The 23,493-nt window shown below is 38.0% G+C and overlaps 1 protein-coding gene across 2 annotated transcripts in view; it reads right to left on the minus strand.

Annotated features, from left to right (window-relative positions):
* lonrf2 (LON peptidase N-terminal domain and ring finger 2) overlaps positions 1-23,493 on the minus strand; it is a 169,208-nt gene that overhangs the window by 104,954 nt on the left and 40,761 nt on the right. For both annotated transcript variants that reach the window (XM_082165367.1, XM_082165366.1), the window contains exon 2: positions 590-708. In XM_082165367.1, the coding sequence (XP_082021493.1) occupies positions 590-708 (119 nt within the window). The remainder of the gene's footprint in view (positions 1-589; positions 709-23,493) is intronic.

A 23,493-nucleotide genomic window follows, 5' to 3' on the forward strand; every position in this document is an offset into this window, starting at 1 on the left:
CGTTCCACGCGTCATACGTCATTACGCTAGTTAACGGCATCGCACATGCGCAGTCCTTTCAGTTTCGGTTTTCAATCCGATCAAGTGTTTACATGTTCTCTCGATCGGATTACAAAAGGGATAAACCACCCCTTTCAATCCGATCGAAATTTCATTCGGATCGAGCTCAATCGGATCGATTAAGGTGTTTACATGAAGGTTTTTTAGTCCGATTGAGCCGTCAATCCAATTATAAGTGTCCATGTAAACGCAGCTACTGTTGAGGTGACAGCACAGTTGGCTTTCGTTGCTACTAGTTCTTTGATGTTGGTTTGGTGTGTCATGGCCTTAACTTAAAGTATGTTTTTGACTATTTTTGGTTCATCCATATATGAAGTACTTTCTGAACAATCTATTAATTAAATGAAAGACACTACAAGCTAAATTGGTTTACCATTGGTTAAATGTCCCTGGTTTGAATATCTCAATAGGAAAGCATTGTTTCTATTCAAAACCTTGTTTGAATATTTATACTTGTGTGAAATGTTCTTAATCTTATGAGATTTTAAAACCAGGCTTTGTATAGGTGCATCTCTACACAGATTCCTACCTTTGGCCACAGGGGACGGAGTTGGCACATGGTGTCTGCATCCTTGATTGCTTGGCTGAAATTCTTCATTTCCAAAAGCAGCTCTGCCCGCCGAGCCAGAAGCCAACATATAGAGGGCTCTGTAGATAGAAGAATGGGTTTTACATAAAAGTAGGGCTGGGAGATAAAATGATATAGTATAATTATTGCGATATAATTTTTCTTGATAAAACAACACCAAGTTGTTTTATGTTTGTTTTAGGTGTACAAATCGTCATAAGTTACCATGGATTTATTGTAGTAACACTAACTGCACCATGGTTTTGATCCACTTCAAATGTTGACTACTGTATATTCCCATTCATATTTACGTTTTTTTTGCACACCAATGTGACTAGGAGCATGAAATTGTCTAGCCATTACTTCTTGTTCCACAGGAGTATATTATATATATATATATATATATATATATATATATATATATATGGATATATGGATGGTGTCTGTGTATATTAAACTGCAAAAAGACTATTTAAATATTAACCCTGCATGTTCTGCTTGTCTCTGTGTGAATGAATGGCGCAGACGCGCGGTTTCATTTACCTCACACACACACACACAAATGTATGTGTGTGTGTGTGTGTGTGTATATGTGTGTGTGTGTGTGTGTGTGTGTGTGTGTGTGTGTGTGTATATATGTGTGTGTGTATATATGTGTGTGTGTGTGTGTGTGTGTGTGTGTGTGTGTGTGTGTGTGTGTGTGTGTGTGTGTGTGTGTGTGTATGAGGAAACACAAAAGGCAAATTCCCTTTATCATCCATCACAATGGGTAAAAGAATTTAGTCCTGATGTGCAGCAAAAAATTGTTGAGCCTCACAAAATAGAAAGAGGCTGTTAGAAAATGTCTAAAGCATTGAAAAATCCCCATTTCTACCATCAGGGCAATAAGAAGTTCCAATCAACTAAAGATGTTACATATCTGCCTGGACGAGGACGTGTGTCTATAAGATCCTAATGTACGGTATGGAGGAGAGTTTGAGTGGCCAAAGACTCTCCAAGGATCACAGCTGGAGAATTGCAGAGATTAGTTAAGTCTTGGGGTCAGAAAGCCCAAAAGAATTATCAAACAGCACCTACATTACAACAAGATGTTTGGGAGGGTTCCAAGAAAAATCCTCTCCACTCATCCAAAAACAAATACTGCTGGATCTTTAATGTTGTGGACTTATTTTTTAATTTATTTTTTCTGGTGGTCCTGGACATCTTGTTCAGATACATGGTATCATGGATTCTAGCAAATACCAACAGATATAAATTCAAAACTTGACCACTTTAGCTAGAAATCTTATAATGGACTGTGGTTGGATCACCATCAGGACAATTATCCAAAACAAACATCAAAATCAACACAAATATGTGTCACACAAATATGTGTCACTGAGCACAAAATGAACAAGGGATGCACCGGTTGACCAGTCATAAATCGGAACCGGCTGGTTATTGCTTCTTTGCTTCTAGCGTAGACCGTGAACGTTTGTTCACCTCAGCTTCTCACATGTTGGATGAGAAACGAAACAGACTAACTTGTGACAATTAAAAGCTGAAATACTTATTTTTGTAAAGAAGAACTTGGATGCAGTTTTGAAAAGCTAGAAGTAGGCTAAACCTAAGTTCTGTATAAGATGAAAATTTGTATTAGGGCCCAAGCCCTGAAAGGGCGAAAGGTATTGTTTTCCTAAGGATTATTGGTAACACTTTACGGTAAGGGTACATGAATTATCATGAATTCATGTATAAATTCATGCATGAAATATGCATTCATTCATGCATTAATATCTCATGAATCATCAGGAACTAACACGAGTTCAATGTTTTTCATTCATGACTTCATGGATGAACAACACCTTAATTAAAACATTAACTAAGATGAGTACATCATCATGAATTATGATTTATTACACATGATCATGATGTTTTCTTTGTTCACAAAAAAAAAAAAAGGTCTTTACCACCTACCACTCATGAATTCATGCATAGAAAAGTATTAATTCATGCATGCAAGACTACTCTTCGAATTATTAAAGGAATGTACAAAAATCCACATTATCTAATGCATGCATACAGGCTAGAAAAGTATATCAATTAATGTGAGAACTTTTTTTCTGAATTATGATCTGAGTTTCCAAGCATATTCATTTCTTCTTCATAGCCTGCAGGTAAATGGACAGATCCCAAAATTGGCCAATCACAGCACATAACATGCAAATTATGTTGGCATTCAAATACAGTACTCATCATTAACTAAGCATTATCTATCAATGACTTCATCATGTGTGTGGCCCCTCAACTAAAGTGGTGACTTGGTGCTTTGAAACACTGATGAACAATGTGTTTTCATTCTGATCTGAGTTATCCAGCATGTTCATGTCTTCTTCATAGCCTGCAGGTAAATGGACAGACCCCAAAATTGGCCAATCACAGCACATAACAAACAAATTCTGTTGGCATTTAAATACAGTAGTCATCATTAATTAAGCATTATCTATCAATGACTTCATCATGTGTGTGGCCCCTCAACTAAAGTGGTGACTTGGTGCTTTGAAACACTGATGAACAATGTGTTTTCATTCTGATCTGAGTTATGTTCATGTCTTCTTCATAGCCTGCAGGTAAATGGACAGACCCCAAAATTGGCCAATCACAGCACATAACATATAAATTCTGTTGGCATTCAAATACAGTAGTCATCATTAATTAAGCATTATCTATCAATGACTTCATCATGTGTGTGGCCCCTCAACTAAAGTGGTGACTTGGTGCTTTGAAACACTGATGAACAATATGGCATAACTGAAATGACATGAATATGAACATGAAAGTTCAAGCCTTTGCAAACAATGTACTGTGGACACAAATGGACATTGATCTTAACTTTACTGCTTTATTCTTAAACGGTATAAACCATTTAAAAACCATAAAGCTGTTTATTTTTATTTTTTTTCACAAACAGCTTGATCTCTTTTTGGGTAAAGAGTCACCTTTTAATGTATAAAGCTACTGATGTGACTCCTCCATATCATGAAATTGTAAAACAGCTTTATGGTTTTGTAAAGAGTTTTCAGATATGCACTTAAAATAAAGTTCATGGTGTATGTACTGAATTCCTTCTCAGCTCTTTCCAGCTGTTGATTTAACTGGTTTATACCGTTTCAGAATAAAGCAGTAAAGTTACAGCCTGTGGTCTCATTGTTAATACGCAGGTATTAATACGTCATTTTCAAAGATAGAAAGCGTACTTTTTTGTACGTTTGGATATGCTGAAACGTATACTATGGACGTATCTGCAACGTTTAAACGTAACATTATTACGATTTTACAGCTAAAAAAAACGTACGTTAAACTATTTACGAATATTTCATATCACAAAGATATCTGTATAATTTCCCTTTTACCATTTTATAGATTATAAATGTAAGATCCCTTAACCCTACTCCCACACATAAACATACCCATTGTATAGATAGACAATATTAAAAGGATAAAACGTAATGGACAGATATGTGTAGGGAAATGGCAGTTTTATTAACAATATAGCATTAAAAGATAGTTTGAGCCACTAACCCTACCCCTACCACTAAACCTAACAATTTCTTAAAACTATACGTAGGCTTATAAATTAAAACAACACAGACAATCACAATCATTTATTTATTCATTTATCTCATGAGATCACGTTGCAAGTTAAGATCAATGTCCATTTGTGTCCACAGTACATTGTTTGCAAAGGCTTGAACTTTCATGTTCATATTCATGTCATTTCACAGTTATGCCATATTGTTCATCAGTGTTTCAAAACACCAAGTCACCACTTTAGTTGAGGGGCCACACACATGATGAAGTCATTGATAGATAATGCTTAATTAATGATGACTACTGTATTTAAATGCCAACAGAATTTGTTTGTTATGTGCTGTGATTGGCCAATTTTGGGGTCTGTCCATTTACCTGCAGGCTATGAAGAAGACAAGAACATGCTGGATAACTCAGATCATAATGAAAACACATTGTTCATCAGTGTTTCAAAGCACCAAGTCACCACTTTAGTTGAGGGGCCACACACATGATGAAGTCATTGATAGATAATGCTTAGTTAATGATGACTACTGTATTTGAATGCCAACAGAATTTGTATGTTATGTGCTGTGATTGGCCAATTTTGGGGTCTGTCCATTTACCTGCAGGCTATGAAGAAGAAATGAATATGCTTGGAAACTCAGATCATAATTCAGAAAAAAAGTTCTCACATTAATTGATATACTTTTCTAGCCTGTATGCATGCATTAGATAATGTGGATTTTTGTACATTCCTTTAATAATTCGAAGAGTAGTCTTGCATGCATGAATTAATACTTTTCTATGCATGAATTCATGATGATTCAAGTACTATAACCATAGCTTTATCCACAATGGGTGGTAAAGACCTTTTTTTTTTTTGTGAACAAAGAAAACATCATGATCATGTGTAATAAATCATAATTCATGATGATGTACTCATCTTAGTTAATGTTTTAATTAAGGTGTTGTTCCTCCATGAAGTCATGAATGAAAAACGTTGAACTCGTGTTAGTTCCTGATGATTCATGAGATATTAATGCATGAATGAATGCATATTTCATGCTTGAATTTATACATGAATTCATGATAATTCATGTACCCTTACCGTAAAGTGTTACCGGATTATTATTAGGGTCCAAGCCCTGAAAGGGCGCAGGACCCTATTGTTTTCTTTAGGATTCTTATTAGGGCCCAAGCCCTGAAAGGGCGAAGGAAGACAATAGGGCCTAAGAATTATTAGGGCCCAAGCCCTGAAAGGGCGAAGGCCCTATTGTTTTCCTAAGGATTATTATTATTATTATTATTAGGGCCCCGAGCACCGATGGTGTGAGTACCCTCTTGGAATTGCTCCGTTTATTAGGGCCCGAGCCCTTTCAGGGCGAAGGCCCTATTGTTTTCTTAAGGATTATTATTGTTTTCGGTAGGATTCTTTTTTTCTATTATTAGGGCCCAAGCCCTGAAAGTGCGCAGAGCCTTATTGTTCTTCTAAGGATTATTAGGGCCCAAGCCCTGAAAGGGCGAAGGCCCTATTGTTTTCGGTAGGATTATTTATTATTATTATTCTTATTCTTATTTTTCTGTCAACCTTTCGGGCACTTTTGAGACCCTTAACGTGCTCGAAAACTCTTGAAACTTTGCACACGGGTCAGAACCCGCGGCCATCAGGGCCGGGCTGAAGCTGGTACCCGGGCGTGGCAGGGGGGCTCGACAGCGCCCCCTTGAACGGGGTCCGAAAACTTGGTCCATAAATCAGACACGCTTGCATGTAATAATATGAAACTCGGTACACATATAGATCTCATCGGGCCGAACAACTTTCGTACTTTTACTTTTTACGCCAGCCCAACAGGAAGTCGGCTATTATGGGTTGTTTGGAAACGCATGCTGTGGAAATTAATGTACTCCTCCTAGGGAATTCATCCATTCGCCTCCAAACTCAGTCAGCATGAAGTCAAGACATTGAGGATGATAAATTGCGGACAGATTTTTGATATCTCGAACGGTTTGGCCGTGGCGAGGACACGAATTGATGGCGAATAATGGAAACAGGAAGTGTGTTATAACTTCTGCATACATTAACTGATCTTGATTAAACTTCAGCAGTGTGTTCGTTGTAAGAGGCCGATCACATGGATGTGACTATTGTGAGTCAAAGTTATAGCGCCACCAACTGGCAGCAGGAAGTGTGTCCCTTTCAAAATGCTCTGAAATCACCCTCTTATTTTTACCCGATTTGCTTCAAAGTTTATGTGTATAATGTAAACACACGGCAGATGTAGACCTGTGAAAGGATTTTTGATATCTTTAATACTGTTGCCATGGCAACGCTTCAAACTTTAATATTCTTTTTTGATGCTTTTGAGACTCTTAACATACTTGAAATTGGATGAAACTCGACAGACACATCACATTTATTAGCCCGTAGACATGTGCAAAGTTTCAGAAACGGGCGTGGTGAGGGGCTCAGTAGCGCCACCTTTAGTCATAAGTGGGGGGGTTAGTTTCATCAACAACAACAAAACTTGGTATGTGTATTGTTCTCATCAAGACGGACAACTTTCTAATTGACATTAACGATCTCCGACCAACAGGAAGAGAGATATTTTGATTTGAATGTGGATTTTCTGAAGAATTTTCTCTCCCTCTCTCTGTGTCTCTGTGTGTGTGAGGGGAGGGGGGATTTGACTATTGCTTTTATATTGTTAATCAAGGTTTCAGGGGCTTTTGGGGTCCTTAACGTGCTCAAAAACTCTTGAAACTTTGCACACAAGTCAGAACCCCCTGCCATCAGGGACGGGCTGAAGCTGGTACCCGGGCGTGGCTGGGGGGCTCAACAGCGCCCCCTTGAACGGGGTTCTAAAACTTGGTCCATATATCAAACACGCTTGCATGAATTAATATGAAACTCGGTACACATATAGATCTCATTGTGCCGAACAACTTTCCCCTGGTCAAGTTTTACGCCAGCCCAACAGGAAGTCGGCTATTATGGGTTGTTTGGAAAACGCTTGCTGTGGAATGTGAAATACTCCTCCTAGAAAATTCACCGTGTCCCCTCCAAACTCGGTGTGCATGTAGTCAAGACTTTGAGGATGCTAAATTGCGGACGGATTTTTGATATCTCGAACGGTTTGGCTGTGGCGAGGAATCGAATTTATGGCGAGAAAAGAGAAACACGAAGTGGAATAACTTCTGCATGCATTAACTGATCTTGATGAAACTTCAGCAGTGTGTTCGTGGTAAGAGGCCGATCAGATGGATGTAACTATTGTGAGTCAAAGTTATAGCGCCACCAACTGGCAGCAGGAAGTGTGTCACTTTCAAAATGTTTTTGACAAAAGTGGGGGGGTTAGTTTTACCCACAATTACAAAAATCAGTACGTATATTGGTCTCATCGAGCCGGACAACTTTCTAATTTAAAGTCATTAGCTCTGACCATCAGGAAGTCAGATATTTTGGTCTGAATGTGGATTTTTTTGCTAAATCAGCCTCTGAATTTTTAGCCACCTTTATCTAAGTGGTTTATTTTATTCCCACCAAACTTTTTCAACATGATAAAAATATATTAATGATGCTAAATTGTGAACGGATAATAAATATCTCAAACGGTTTTGCTATGGCGAGGGATTAAAGTATTGTCTAAAAAGGAAACACTCAAAGGCTCATATATTCTAAAAATGTAATTATACACCATTTATTACTATATAAAAGTATACAAATATCAGAACTTAACTCATTTTATTCTTTTTTTTCAATTTAAGAATGTTTAAGTTTAAAAACTGCCAGAATGGTTGTTTAGTCTAAACAATAAATAAATAAAGTCAAACATAGTGCTATACTGCCCTCTTGTGTTCAAAATCAGGTAGGCCTATTATATCTATATAAAAATATACTAGGTATGTGACGGTGAGAATATTTTACCACTGGTTAACTGACGTGTGACACCGCTGGGGGCTTTTTAATCGCTAACTTAAAAACGAAAGTAAAATATGTTCGTCCGCACGGACATTGATAATGGTGCGGAGCAGAGCGAGCGTTTTCAATAAATTCCTATGGAAGGAGGAATGACCTAAAAAACGTTGACTCTGTTCTGCTCGTTCCTCGCTGAGGACGCGCACCATTATGAATGCCTGTGCAGCCGTGAGCATTTTAGTTTCATTTTCGGGGCGGATTGCTTGAATGTATTTAAAAAAAGCACAATGTTGTGTTTTATTGCTACTGTACAAAACTATAAGTTAACACTTTGCAGTTTGAATGATGTTCTGAACAAAATGACAGAGTATGTTTTTATGTGTCCACTGTTCAATCGCGCCCCCGTTTTATTGATTCCCAAGTTATTTTTTCATTTAAGTTTTTTTCATTGTTCTAATCAGGCCAGGCAAGTAAAATTATCTGTGTCTTATCCCTTACATTTTTATATAATATATATACACTACTGTTCAAAAATTTGGCGTCAGTAAGATTTTTAAGCGAAGTTTCTTCTGCTCACCAAGGCTGCATTTATTTGATTAAAAATACAAACAAAAACAGTAATATTGTAAAATATTATTCCAATTTAAAACAGCTGCTTTCTATTTTAATATATTTTAAACTGTTATTTATTCCTGTGATCAAAGCTGAGTTTTCAGCATCATTACTCCAGTCGTCACTGTCACATGATCCTTCAGAAATTATTCTAATATGATGATTGATGCTCAAGAAACATTCATTATTATTTTAAATGTCGAAAACAGTTGTGTACAGTCTTTGATGAATAGAAAGTTCAAAAGAACAGCATTTATCTGAAATCTAAAGCTTTTGTAACATTAAACACTACCGTTCAGAAGTTTGGGGTCAGTAATAATTTAAATTTTATTTTTGGGGAAAAGAAATAAAATAAATCAATACTTTTATTCATCGAGAATGAGTTAAACTGATTAAAAGTTACAGTACAGACATTTATAATGTTAAAAAAATTATATTTGAAATAAATGCTGTTCTTTTGAACTTTACATTCATCAACGCATTTTGAAAAAAAATCTGTACACAACTGTTTTCAACATTGAAAATAATAATTAATATTTATTGACCATCAATCATCATATGTGACCTGATCCAGCAAAATGAGTCACAGTGACCCAAACTTCAAAATTGAGATTTTGGTATTAATGGAAAGAGGAGACCATAAGCTTTCAACTGATATCCTAGTCAAAGTCATACCTTGAATGGTTGTAAAGATATACACATTTGAATTATGGTCGTCTGTCCTCTTTTTCCAATTGAAAACCTGAGAAAATCGCTTTTAAAGTTTTTTGCCTGTTTTTTGTTGATATCTTTCAAAATCCATTGCATTTAAAGGGATGAACTATTTATTGTACAGCTTAATTTGACCAAAGACATTAATATATGCTATTATGCCAGGCTGAAGCTCAAATTATTTTAAATTTTTTATTTGAATAAATAATTTAAAAGGCACTTTTACAAACATTTACTAAAATCAGAAAGATTGAACAGAGGTGCTACAGTTTTGCTTGAGAGAGGGGGTGTGTCTGTGTGTGTGTGTGTGGGTGTGTGTGTGTGTGTGTGTGTGTGTGTGTGTGTGTGTGTGTGTGTGTGTGTGTGTGTGTGTGTGTGTGTGTGTGTGTGTGTGTGTGTGTGTGTGTGTGTGTGTGTGTGTGTGTGTGTGTGTGTGTGTGTCTGTGTCTGTGTCTGTGTCTGTGTCTGTGTCTGTGTCTGTGTGTGTGTGAGAGAGAGAGAGAGAGAGAGAGAGAGAAAGTGAGAGAGGCAGAGAGACAAGGAAACAGAGAACAAATAATGTTAGCCTATGCAATCATATCTTTGTGTAGGCTAGTTGACAATAACAGAACAAATTCATAACGGAGATACCAACAGTTAAATATTGGGTTAAAATAAATCAAACACATTGTAATGGATTCTCCTTGCAGATAAATACACTCACAGAATAATTGCACTCACTCACATCCATACACGATTAATACCACAGGGCTGTCACTTTCGCTGTAGCTGTCATCAGAGGATGACACGTCTCCAGATCCAAAACAATCACTGACTAGCCTTAGCCACTCTTGCTGACCAGCAGCAGAGCTTAGGTTAGAAGCCTCCAGTGAGTTCAACGCTTTTGGCGACTTTGCTCTCTTTTGACAGCGACATTTCTCAAATTAATAATTAATTATTAAATTAATCTTTCTGAGGAGATCTGCTAGCTTGTTTACACATAGCGCTACGAGTCTGACAGGAGGATGGCTGGACCAATCGCGTGCCGGTCAGTCGAAACGGGGCTTCCCATTGACAAATGATCAGCGTTTGTGTACATTTCTAAGCTTTATGATTGGTTCTATACAAGTGTAACACCATATTTGGAAAGCAGAGACGTTTGAGGGGATTCCCGGGAAATGCTCAGAGGTGACGAGAGGAGTTGAGAAAAGCAATATTCATTTCCAGCGAATTTAGTAAAACTTTGTAAACTTTAATAGTCATTTAAATACCTTTTCTCAATTATCTGGACTACGAAACTTTAGGAGATTATTTGTGAATGTCTGTTCTTTGAAATTTAGCAATAATAATAATAATTAAAAAAATCTATTATTTCATTGTTTTTCCACATAAACGGCCCATATCTTAAAATGGAACGTTGCGACTTCCGACTCATTTCGCCAGATCGGGTCACATATTAGAATGGTTTCTGAAGGATCATGTGACACTGAAGACAGGAGTAATGATGCTGAAAACTCAGCTTTGATCACATAAATTAATTACAGTGTAAAATATTTTAAAATAGAAAACAGCTGTTGTAAATTGGAATAATATTTCACAATATTACTGTTTTTGTTTGTATTTTTAATCAAATAAATGCAGCCTTGGTGAGCAGAAGAGACTTCTCCTAAAAACATTAAAAATCTTCCTGACCCCAAACTTTTGAACGGTGTATATATATATATATACACATATATAAATACATATATATATATATATATATATATATATATATATATATATATATATATATATATATGTTTGTTTGTATAATATATATATATATATATACACATATATAAATACATATATATATATATATATATATGTTTGTATAATATATATATATATATATATATATATATACACATATATAAATACATATATATATACACATATATAAATACATATATATATATATATATATATATATGTTTGTATAATATATATATATATATATATATATATATATATAAATATAGCTGCGAGCAGCGATGGAGGGCCAAAGCCGGCGGTACCGCCACCCCGGTGCCTTTAGGTAACTAAAGGCACCGGGGTTGCGGTGCCACCGGCTTGGGCCCGTAATCGCTGCTCGCAGCTATATTTATTATTATTTTTCTTACGACTATTCAGGCACTTTTGGGGCCCTTAACATGCTCAAAAACTCTTGAAACTTTGCACACGAGTCAGAATCCGCGGCCATCAGGGCCGGGCTGAAGCTGGTACCCGGGCGTGGCAGGGGGGCTCGACAGCGCCCCCTTGAACGGGGTCCGAAAATTTGGTCCATATATCAAACACGCTTGCATGAATTAGTATGAAACTCGGTACACATATAGATCTTATCGGGCCAAACAATATTCGTGCTTTAAGTTTTACGCCAGCCCAACAGGAAGTCGGCTATTATGCGTTGTTTGAAAAACGTACGCTCTGGAATTTAAAATACTCCTCCTAGGAAATTCCTCCATTCGCCTCCAAACTCGGTCAGCATAAAGTCAAGACATTGAGGATGCTAAATTGCGGACGGATTTTTGATATCTCGAACGGTTTGGCCGTGGCGAGAAAACGAATTTATGGCGAGAAAAGAGAAACAGGAAGTGCTTTATAACTTCTGCATACATTAACTGATCTTGATGAAACTTCAGCAGTGTGTTCGTTGTAAGAGGCCGATCACATGGATGTGACTATTGTGAGTCAAAGTTATAGCGCCACCAACTGGCAACAGGAAGTGTGTCACTTTCAAAATGCTTTGAAATCACCCTCTTATTTTTACCCGATTTGCTTAAAACTTTATGTGTATAATGTAGACACACGGCAGATGTAGACCTGTGAAAGGATTATTGATATCTTAGATACTGTTGCCGTGGCAACGCATCAAACTTTAATATTCTTTTCGGATGCTTTTGAGACTCTTCACATGCTTGAAAATGCATGAAACTCGACAGACACATCACATTTATTATCCAGTAGACATGTGCAAAGTTTCAGAAACGGGCGTGGTGGAATGGCTCAGTAGCGCCACCTTTTGACCAAAGTGGGGGGTTAGATTCATCTACAGCAACAAAACTTGCTATGTATATTGTTCTCATCAAGTTTGGAGAACGCTTGCTCTGGAATTTGAAATAATCCTCCTAGGCAATGTTTTCAATAGGGGGAAAAAAAAAATATACATATATATATATATATTTTTTTTTTTTTTTTAAGTGACAAGACAGAGAATATTACTTATCTGAGATATATATATATATATATAAATATAGCTGCGAGCAGCGATGGAGGGCACAAGCCGGTGACACCGCCACCCTGGTGCCTTTAGTGTAACTAAAGGCACCAGGGTGGCGGTGCCACCGGCTTGGGCCCGCAATCGCTGCTCGCAGCTATATTTATTATTATTTTTCTTACGACTATTCAGGCATTTTTGGGGCCCTTAACATACTCAAAAACTCTTGAAACTTTTCACACGGATCAGAACCCGCGGCCATCAGGGCCGGGCTGAAGCTGGTACCCGGGCGTGGCAGGGGGGCTCGACAGCGCCCCCTTGAATGGGGTCCGAAAACTTGGTCCATAAATCAAACACGCTTTCATGTAATAATATGAAACTCGGAACACATATAGATCTCATCGGGCCGAACAACTTTCGTACTTTTACTTTTTACGCCAGCCCAAAAGGAAGTCGGCTATTTAGGTTTTTTTGGAAACGAATGCTCAGGAATTTGAAACACTTCTCCTAGGGAATTCATCCAATTTCCTCCAAACTCGGTGTGCATGAAGTCAAGACATTGAGGATGAAAAATTGCCAGGGGATTTTTGATATCTGGAACGGTTTGGCTGTGGCGAGGAAACGAATTTATGGCGAATAAAGGGTCACAGGAAGTGTATTATAACTTCTGCATACATTAACTGATCTTGATGAAACTTCAGCAGTGTGTTCGTTGTAAGAGGCCGATCACATGGATGTGACTATTGTGAGTCAAAGTTATAGCGCCACCAACTGGCAGCAGGACGTGTGTCACTTTCAAAATGCTTTGAAATCACCCTCTTATTTTTAACCGATTTGCTTCAAACTTTATGTGTATAATGTAGACACATAGCAGATGTACACCTGTGAAAGGATTATTGATATCTTAGATACTGTTGCCGTGGCAACGCATCAAACTTTAATATTCTTTTTTGATGCTTTTGAGACTCTTAACATACTTGAAATTGCATGAAACTCGACAGACACATCACATTTATTAGCCAGTAGACATGTGCAAAGTTTCAGAAACGGGCGTGGTGCAGGGGCTCAGTAGCGCCACCTTTTGACAAAAGAGGGGGCGTTAAGTCTATACTTTTATCTACAATGATAAAACTCAGTATGTATATTGTTCTCGTCGAGCCGGACAACTTTCTAATTTACATTCATTACCTTCGACAAACAGAAAGTCAGATATTTTGGTTTGAATGTGGATGTTTCGAAGAATTTTCTCTCTCTCTGTGAGAGGGAGAGGGAGAGGGGGGGGAGAGATTTTTCTTTGAGTGAGAATACTTTTAATTATTGGTTTTCATGGTTTCAGGGGCTTTTGGGGCCCTTAACATGCTCGGAAACTCTTGAAACTTTGCACACAGGTCAGAACCCGCAGCCATTAGGGCCGGGCTGAAGCTGGTACCCGGGCGTGGCAGGGGGGCTCGACAGCGCCCCCTGGAATGGGATTCGAACACTTGTCCATAAATCAAACACGCTTTGCATGTAATAATATGAAACTCGGTACACATATAGATCTCATCGGCTTGAACCACTTTCGTGCTCTAAGTTTTACGCCAGCCCAACAGGTAGTCGGCTATTATGGGTTGTTTGGAAACGCATGCCCCTGGATTTCGATATACTTCTCCTTGGGAATTGATCGGATTGCCACCAAACTCGGTCAGCATGAAGTCAAGACATTGAGGATGAATTCTTGCGAACGGATTTTTGATATCTCGAACGGTTTGGCCGTGGCGAGGAAACGAATTTGTGGCGAATAATGGGACACAGGAAGTGTGTTATAACTTCTGCATACATTAACTGATCTTGATGAAACTTCAGCAGTGTGTTCGTTGTAAGAGGCCGATCACATGGATGTGACTATTGTGAGTCAAAGTTATAGCGCCACCAACTGGCAGCAGGAAGTTTGTCACTTTCTAAATGCTTTTAACAAAAGTGGGGGGGTTAGTTTTATGTACAGTCAAAAAAATCAGTACGCATATTGGTCTCATTGAGTCGAACATTTTCTAATTTACAGTTATTAGCTCCGACCAACAGGAAGTCAGATATTTTGGTTTGAAGTGGGTTTTTTTGGAGAATTTTTTCTCTCTTTCTCTGTCTCTGTGTGTGTGTGGGGGATTTGTCTGTTAGGAGAGACTACTTTTATAATTGTTAATCAAGGTTTCAGGGGCTTTTGGGGCCCTTAACGTGCTTGAAAACTCATGAAACTTTGCACACAGGTCAGAACCTGCGGCCATCAGGGCCTGGCTGAAGCTGGTACCCGGGCGTGGCAGGGGGGCTCAACAGCGCCCCCTGGAATGGGGTCCGAAAACTTGGTCCATAGATCAAACTAGCTTGCATGAATTAATATGAAACTCAGCACACATATAGATCTCATCGGGCCGAACAACTTTCGTGCTCTAAGTTTTGCGCCAGCCCAAAAGGAAGTCGGCTATTATGGGTTGTTTGGAGAACGCTTGCTGTGGAATTTTAAACACTCCTCCTAGAGAATTAATCCAATCGCCACCAAACTCGGTGTGCATGAAGTCAAGACATTGAAGATGCTAAATTGCGGACGGATTTTTGATATCTCGAACACTTTGGCCGTGGCGAGGACACGAATTTATGGCGAGAAAAGAGAAACGTCCACACCTCACATGAACGCTCGTTACCTCAAAAACAAAGCACCAAAAAACTTCACAAGTCTCTGCTTTTCGTCGAGTTTGGAAGACACGCCGTGAGCTTACATTGGATTTACCTCAGAAGAAGAAGAACGCGATTTGAAGACAAGAAAGATGTAAGGTAAGAAATTCTTAATTATTAGTTTATGTTATTGTTGCATAAACTTCACATTGCAGTTGAACTGTTGCTAGATATAAGGTGAATATTATAATATTTAGACCTGTGGTTACTATACTGTGTTTGTGGATATCTGCTCAAATGTAGATATGTATAATATGGTAACCATAATAGGGCTGTCAACGAATATTCTTAATTCGAAAATATATTCGAATAGTTTTAAAAAACAGAAATTCGAACGTGAAAATTAATATTCGAATGTGAATTTCGAATATGGAAAAACACGCCCGCGGAAGCAGAGGCGCGGCTGTCTGCTTTGCGAGTGGGCGCGCGCGCTGCCTGAAGCCTTGTTTATACTTTCGCCTGTCTCCGCAGCGCGAGTCTCCGCAGACTGCGCGCGCACCTCCCCCAAACGGACGAGGCGTTTATACTCGACGCGCTCGCCGTTGTACTATTCTTTGAAACAATAGAATTCCGCACGATTCGCGCTCGTGCGGACGCGTCGAGTATAAACAAGACTTGAGGGACAGGTCACACGAGTCGCACTGTCTAGCACAGCGTCACTGCTGAAAGTTGACAGTGCACTAAAAGACAATGGAATAAATTGCAGTCAGTTTTTCCTTTTTTAATACAAGCACCAATAATGTAAGTAGCCTTTTTCTTTTTTAATAGCACTTTATTTTTTATGAACCTCAGGGTAAAAGTTCTTTGTTGTCACATTTCTCGGAATTGTGTGCCTCATTTTATTTAAAGTTAAACAGAAAAGTTCCATGTTTACCACAGCTCGCTCGGAGCGTTCAATGTCGGTTCTATACTGTAAAACGTCAATTAATGTTAATACATTTGTTTCAATCAGTGAATGAATGAAGCCTGCTATATTTGGGGCAAGAGTCGCGACCTTAAATTGCTTGCACAAAACTCTTGATCAGCACTCAACATGTGCTTATTGTTGTTCATTTTACCGTTATGAGCAGAGAGAGCGTGAGCGCGAGGGCGCGAGAGAGAGAGAGAGTGCCTGCGAGTGAGCGAGACTGAGGTCTGCGGTCTTGGCCATTAGTTTATTTACTTGGTTTTGTGTTGGTAATACATTGTCAAATATGTTTAAACTTAAATTAACTACCTATACAAGTTATGTATGTCTCTTTGTATTAATTTGTCCTGTTATTGACGTAATGCGCGTCATTGAAAAAATGCGCAACCAGATGTTCGAATAGTTCGAATATTCGTGTGTTTTTTAGAGGGAATATTCGAACGTCATTTTTGAGCAATTTTGACAGCCCTAAACCATAATGTTTCATATTTTGGAGCACGCCGTGCGTTTGAATGTATCATATTTTGGAGCGCGCTGTGGGTTTGAAAAGCAAAACGCACCAAACAAAGGCTTCATGTTTTTACTATAATCTCATTTCATATCATATTATCATAACGAATGGAAACATTTGAAGTAACATATGATAATCAATATATTTTTCTCTAACGTAGTTGTTACTGAAACTTTTGGAATATTTATAGGCTGCTATAGGCTATTGTTATTATTATTTTATGCAGCATCATTATACATTGTTGGAAACATTTGTGTGTGTATTCTGTGAATTTTAAAAAGCCATTTTAACCAGAAAAATCTAAAATCTATTCCCCAAATCGTGCAGCCCTATACAGTAGTTTCTCTTGATATCAGTATGTTCACAGGGTTTTTTTTGTTTCATTTTTTTACAGGGACCAGATGCCCCACGGATGAGTCCTGCTGACTTCAACATTCACATGAGTCTCTGTATATGAACATGGTAAAGTGAAAATCAAACACCTTGGAAATGAAAGGTATGTACAATGTTTTTAGGAATGGCACAAAGGTTTCTGTCTTTGGATCATTGTTTTCAATAATGTGTTTTTTGTCATTTGTTGTGTATCTTTGGATTATGTTGTGTTGTAAATTAATCCAAACAATCTAAAAGCCATTCTTTTTAAAATCTCCTCATTCTTTGTGCAAGGTTGCTCAGAATGATAGGGCCTGATAGTTCCTAATAGGGCCGTTAGGGGAGGGTCTTTGTCGTTCTCAGGTGTGAAATAAACTAAATATTCATGATGTTCACGCCTCTTCGCATAAAGCTTTCTTACAGAAAACACGTCTTACAAATTTCAAATCAATATATTGTCTTATCTGAATGAGCAGTCAGGATGATTTTCACATAGTTTTGAAGCGAATATTCTAGGCTAAGTGATACAATTTTCAAAGGTCTTGTGAAGAAATAATCAGTATGGGTTTCATGGCCTTATTTCAGTGACAATTTTTTTTTGGTATTTTCACAAACCACGCATAAATGTCATTATCTCAAAACTACAAACTTTTACATACATGCTGCTGATATATTATTGTAGCAGAGTTTGTGCTCAATACAGTGTAATCAGACTTTAGCTATGTAAATGTCACAAGTAACAGAAATAAGCACAAATGTCAGAGCATGTCAGAACACCTCCAGGGCCAGAAAACAGCTCAGACCCCAGAGGGTTAACGTGCTCAAAAACTCTTGAAACTTTGCACACGGGTCAGAACCCGCGGCCATTAGGGCCGGGCTGAAGCTGGGACACGGGCGTGGCAGGGAGGAAACGCATGCTCAGGAATTTGAAACACTTCTTCTAGGGAATTCACCCAATCGCCACCAAACTCGCATGTGCATGAAGTCAAGACATTGAGGATGAAAAATTGCCAGGGGATTTTTGATATCTCGAACGGTTTGGCCGTGGCGAGAAAACGAATTTATGGTGAATAATGGAAACAGGAAGTGTGTTATAACTTCTGCATACATTAACTGATCTTGATTAAACTTCAGCAGTGTGTTTGTTGTAAGAGGCCGATCACAAGGATGTGACTATTGTGAGTCAAAGTTATAGCGCCACCAACTGGCAGCAGGAAGTGTGTCACTTTCAAAATGCTTTGAAATCACCCTCTTATTTTTACCCGATTTGCTTAAAACTTTATGTGTATAATGTAGACACACGGCAGATGTAGACCTGCGAAAGGATTATTGATATCTTAGATACTGTTGCTCTGGCAACGCATCAAACTTGAATATTCTTTTTGGATGCTTTTAAGACTCTTAGCATGGGGCTAAGAGCGCTGTTGAGGGGGTGCCATGCCCGGGTACCAGCTTCAGCCCGGCCCTGATGGCCGCGGGTTCTGACCTGTGTGCAAAGTTTCAAGAGTTTATGAGTCATATTAAATATAAAACGCATGTGTAGACTGATATTTTTCTAATGTCTGGACTCTTTTATTAACCTGTTAAGCTGCAACCCCACTTTTGAAAAATCCCCAGAAATGACATACCAAAACTGAAACAGATACAGTTCAAGAACCCTTTGTATTAAAAGCACAAGTATGATCTCATTTGAAAGCTGACAGCTGGCAGTTTATTGTAAATGTAGAATTAATTATTGTCATAATGAAAAAAATTGTTATAAATAGCTTCAAAGTTTTGTAAAGTTATTAGAAATTTATTTTTATGAAACATCTTCATGAAAATAAAATTGAAGTTGGCACTGTATCAATCTAGAAATGCACTGCAGCTAAAGCCATATGTCTGACCATGTTATGTTTAAAATCTGAAGATGATAAGTCTAAAACTCTGTATTTAGTTAAATGTTTTTCAAGATCATGTCATATGACTTTATTTTGATTAGACTCTAAAATGCAACTGATCTTCTAATCTTCATCTTCCAAGCATCCATTCAGTCTATTGTCTCTATTGTTTTGTGGTGCAAACGAGCCCCATTCAGAGTCAGTCTCTCCTGCACACATTCACACCTCTCCAGCCTGGTTATGGCTCTAAATATGCATTTCTTTTGTCTGCATTATAGTTACTAACGACTGGCTATTCACAGGCTATTCAAAAAGTTTCAATCCCTAATTTATTTTATCAAAGTTCTCACTTCACATTTGAAACTGTATCAAATGCCCTTCTTGAATAAAGAAACATTTCAGTAAGCATTCCTATTTAGAAAAAAATCATAAAAGAATAACAGCTAGGTGGCAGGTGAACCTAAAGCTAGCTAGCATGTTAGCTTAGCACACCATCAATACACGACAATTTATGAGATTAAAACCATGTTTGTGCTCCAAACTTACTTTATAACGGAAGTCAAGTGTTTTAAATAATCTTCTGTGATCTAATTTGGCTTCAGATAAAAAAATCAGACAGAAAATATATTATTTACGAGTATTCTGCACAATGATAAAGTCTATATCGATTAACATTACATTATAAATATAATCTATTATTATGAAAATACTTGACATGGCTCGAAGAACACAGGTAAATCAAATATCATTTCAATCATGTTTATTGTCTTCAAAACGTCTTTATCTGCATGTAACAACGATCTCTGTTAGCTATGGCCCTGTCCCAAATGGCACACTCCGGACTTGTGGACTTCCTCAGAGTCCACACTTTGGTGACGTCATGTAGTGCAGACCTATAGGGCCCTTGGCGCGAGTCCACGAGGGCGCATTGAGAGGTATTTTTGGGACAGACTCGATCGGCATGCCGGAAATAACGGTCTGGTTGTTGTTGGACATGAGAAATCACATTTTTGCGCTCCGACGTCTTATCTGCATGTCCACTACACAGCCTAATTTTACAGTTCTATATTTTGATATTATGCATATCACCTGGGCATTAGACAATAGATAAATCATGCTTATTTAAATGATGTATACAGTTGTACATAATAATACATAATGTTCCATTTGAACTAAGATTACAATTTTAAAACATAATTTAAACATATTTTTTTCAATTTACAGGTTTCAATATTCATACTATGTTTACATATGACTCAGTAAAGCCCTGCCATTCGGTTCTATTTATTTAATGAATCATAATGCGATCGTATTATTAAACACGCTATTATTATGTTTGAGACATCAACCACTGGTCGATGACCATAATGTTTGTATAAACTGTAGGTAACAACTGGTAAAATGTACATTTAGGTCATAAAAACAGTAATATTTTCTTCACAGCCATGTCAACAATTATCCGTGAGTGAAATCTCCTCCCATCTGTTGTCTGATTGGCCTTTCGCAAGGATTCCTGGGTAGTTAAAGTGCGTGGAGCCTGCATCTATGCGGGCTTCGTGGAAGACCGCTTCAAGGGTACAAAGGGGGCGCTGCTGAGCACACTTCAGAGCGGTAAAATGCTGAATGGGACGGCCTACGGACTCGTAGACTCAGCGAGCACGCGCAATTCAAGTCCACGAGACCGAAAGTCCGCATGAAGTGCGCCATTTGGGACAGGGCCTATGTATGTGTTCGGGGCTTCCTGGTATGTCACATGATTATGGCACTTCTTCATCTGTTCTATATATGGACTAATACTGTGCATAGGGCGCCCTCATGCTGCTGGAATGGATTGAAAACACAGTACATCACAGTATCAAGCGCTCATAATGATTACATCGACGCATTTGGGTATAAATTCAATAAATATTATTCCTGTCTATAGAAATCTGATGTAAACCTATGAGAATATATCAATATTTCTCCAAATCTGCACATTTTTGAGCTAAAAGCCCTGAGGGACGTTGTGTTGTCAAGCGCTGTCATGACGACAGCACAGGAGTTTTTTTCTGAATGGGAGCGGATGACGGTCATAATTCATATTAAAGGTATCGACTAATTTTTTTATTTCATAACTCCTGACACAAATTAAGAAATAACTGTCACTATAAGTTTCTCAGAATACAATAGTGGTCATATACTGAAACTTGAGTCTTATATATTTTTAATGATGTATAGTTTGTCAAGGTATAACATTAACACTAGAAGTGCCATGGCGGTCATTTTGACCGTTTTGAATTTTATATCTGCAATAACTTTGTTGAAAAAATAAATAAAATCCTGCCGGTACCTGACTTTTCCCAAAAGTGTCTGTATTTTCATTTAAAATGTTTTTCATATAAATTGCACATAAGGCAAAAAAAACAAATGAACATATTTTCCTATTTCGGCCATAGACGGTCATATTGACCGCACTGAATTTCGCGGTATTATTATAGGCTATACCAATATACACAACAATAAAATGTGGTAAAAATACACAAAACATATTCAACAACAAATAATTTAAATGTAATGATATTCAGAACAGAACAAGAATGAAAAAAGAACTATAAACAAGCCAAAATGAAATAATTTATAAGCGAAAGTGAAAGTAAGCGGCGTTAGGCTCACGTAATTTTCTAATTAGAATCAAAATGTTTCAACATTTGCGATGTATTTGGATGGTAAACTATTTTAAACTAAACTACTTTATTATAGGCTTTGTACTTCACTCACGTTCCAGTATCGACGGAAAAAATCATCCTCTTCACACGTGCAAAATGGTACGAATTGTATGAGGCTATACTGACTATATAAACAGAGCAGTGGAATTTGTATATGTTAGGTTGACTATTTTATTATGGCTATAATGAACAGGCTGCAATGTCAAGACTGCAATGCTGTAATATGGTGTGTGTGTGTGTGTGTGTGTGTGTGTGTGTGTGTGTGTGTGTGTGTGTGTGTGTGTGTGTGTGTGTGTGTGTGTGTGTGTGGCGGGCGCGGGCGCGATCGAACAGTGGTGCATTAATCTCTCAATTGGGTATGTATCATTAAAGATATAGCAGGCATGAAAACAGGTCAGGGGTAAAAAAGGTGAGAAGGATGCGGCAGCAAAAAATCCAATCCAATCAACTTATATATATATATATATATATATATATATATATATAGTGCTTTTTAAATGTTAAATTCATCAATCTGGTGCAAATTAAACAAAGAAAAATTATTTTAGTTACAGTGTCTGTCTACATTACTACTACATAATAATAGTTACAATATTAATCCCATGATAGTAATAGCCATATATTGTAAAACAAATGCACTGAAAAATAAAGGAAACTTTCATAATTAGTTTTGTACTAATTTCTATACTTGAAAGAGTATATTTCTATACTTCACATTAAAGGTGTGATTGGGTTAGCCCAGTGTCAATCAAGAAAAGAACCAAATGGGCCGCTGATCTACGTGTTTCATGGGGTGTCAGAAAAAAAAAACGAACGCTGACTTTTTATTGACCAATGCATTACACACTAATTACGCACTAACCCAGCTCCGCCAATTAAGCAAAACAAAACGAATGGGCCGCCGATGTACGAGTTTTATGGGCCGTTAAGACAAAAAACGAAACAAAAAAGTGTGAGATGTATCGGGCCAAAAAGCACGTCGGCCCACCGGGAATCTCCCGGTAGTCCCGATGGCATTAGCCTACATGCCTGGCTGGACATCACACAAAACAAAATCCTACCTGTAGCCTTTCACCATCCACTTATTTAGCTGCTGTTGCATCAATTGACATGCCATCTCCTTTTCTCTCTTTCTTTTTCTATGTTTAGCCCCCGACAGCTTTTTTGCATTAACCATCTTTTTCGACGACAACTCACTAGCCTGATCGTTCCTGCTCGCTCAGCGCTCACGGCGCCCGCGCCCGCTCGCGATATTATCCCGCCCACTTCTATGTCAAAATTAAAAATAATGACATTGGCAACATCGCTGTCTGTATCTGACAAGACAGTTAACATTGTAAGCTAACTTACCTCAGGCTTGCTTTCCGACGTGCGGTTCTTTGTTCGGCAGTGTGATCATCAGACTCGCGGTGTTAAAGACTTTGAAAACAATATATCCCCCCATATAAATATAAATATTTTCTCATCGGATCTGCACAAATCACGTAGGTGACCCATTTTGGTTTTAAAACGTGAAACGCCGAAAGGTGAGAAGTTTTCATGCCTGATATAGAGTTCGTAATCTAGCGGTCAAAATGACCGCTTGCGGCAGTTCTAGTAGTTATGGAATTCTGGCACTTCTAGTGTTAAATCTGATAGTAACTTTGAACTAAATGAAAAAAAAAAAAAAAAAAAACTCTTCAGTGCGTCCGCGCACTGGTGAAGCTCAACAGGTTAACCCTCTGGGGACCAAGCTGTTTTTGGGGCCCTTGAGATGTT

The sequence above is a fragment of the Leuciscus leuciscus genome (assembly GCF_965113295.1).
Source record: "Leuciscus leuciscus genome assembly, chromosome: 3".
Lineage (NCBI taxonomy): Eukaryota > Metazoa > Chordata > Actinopteri > Cypriniformes > Leuciscidae > Leuciscus > Leuciscus leuciscus.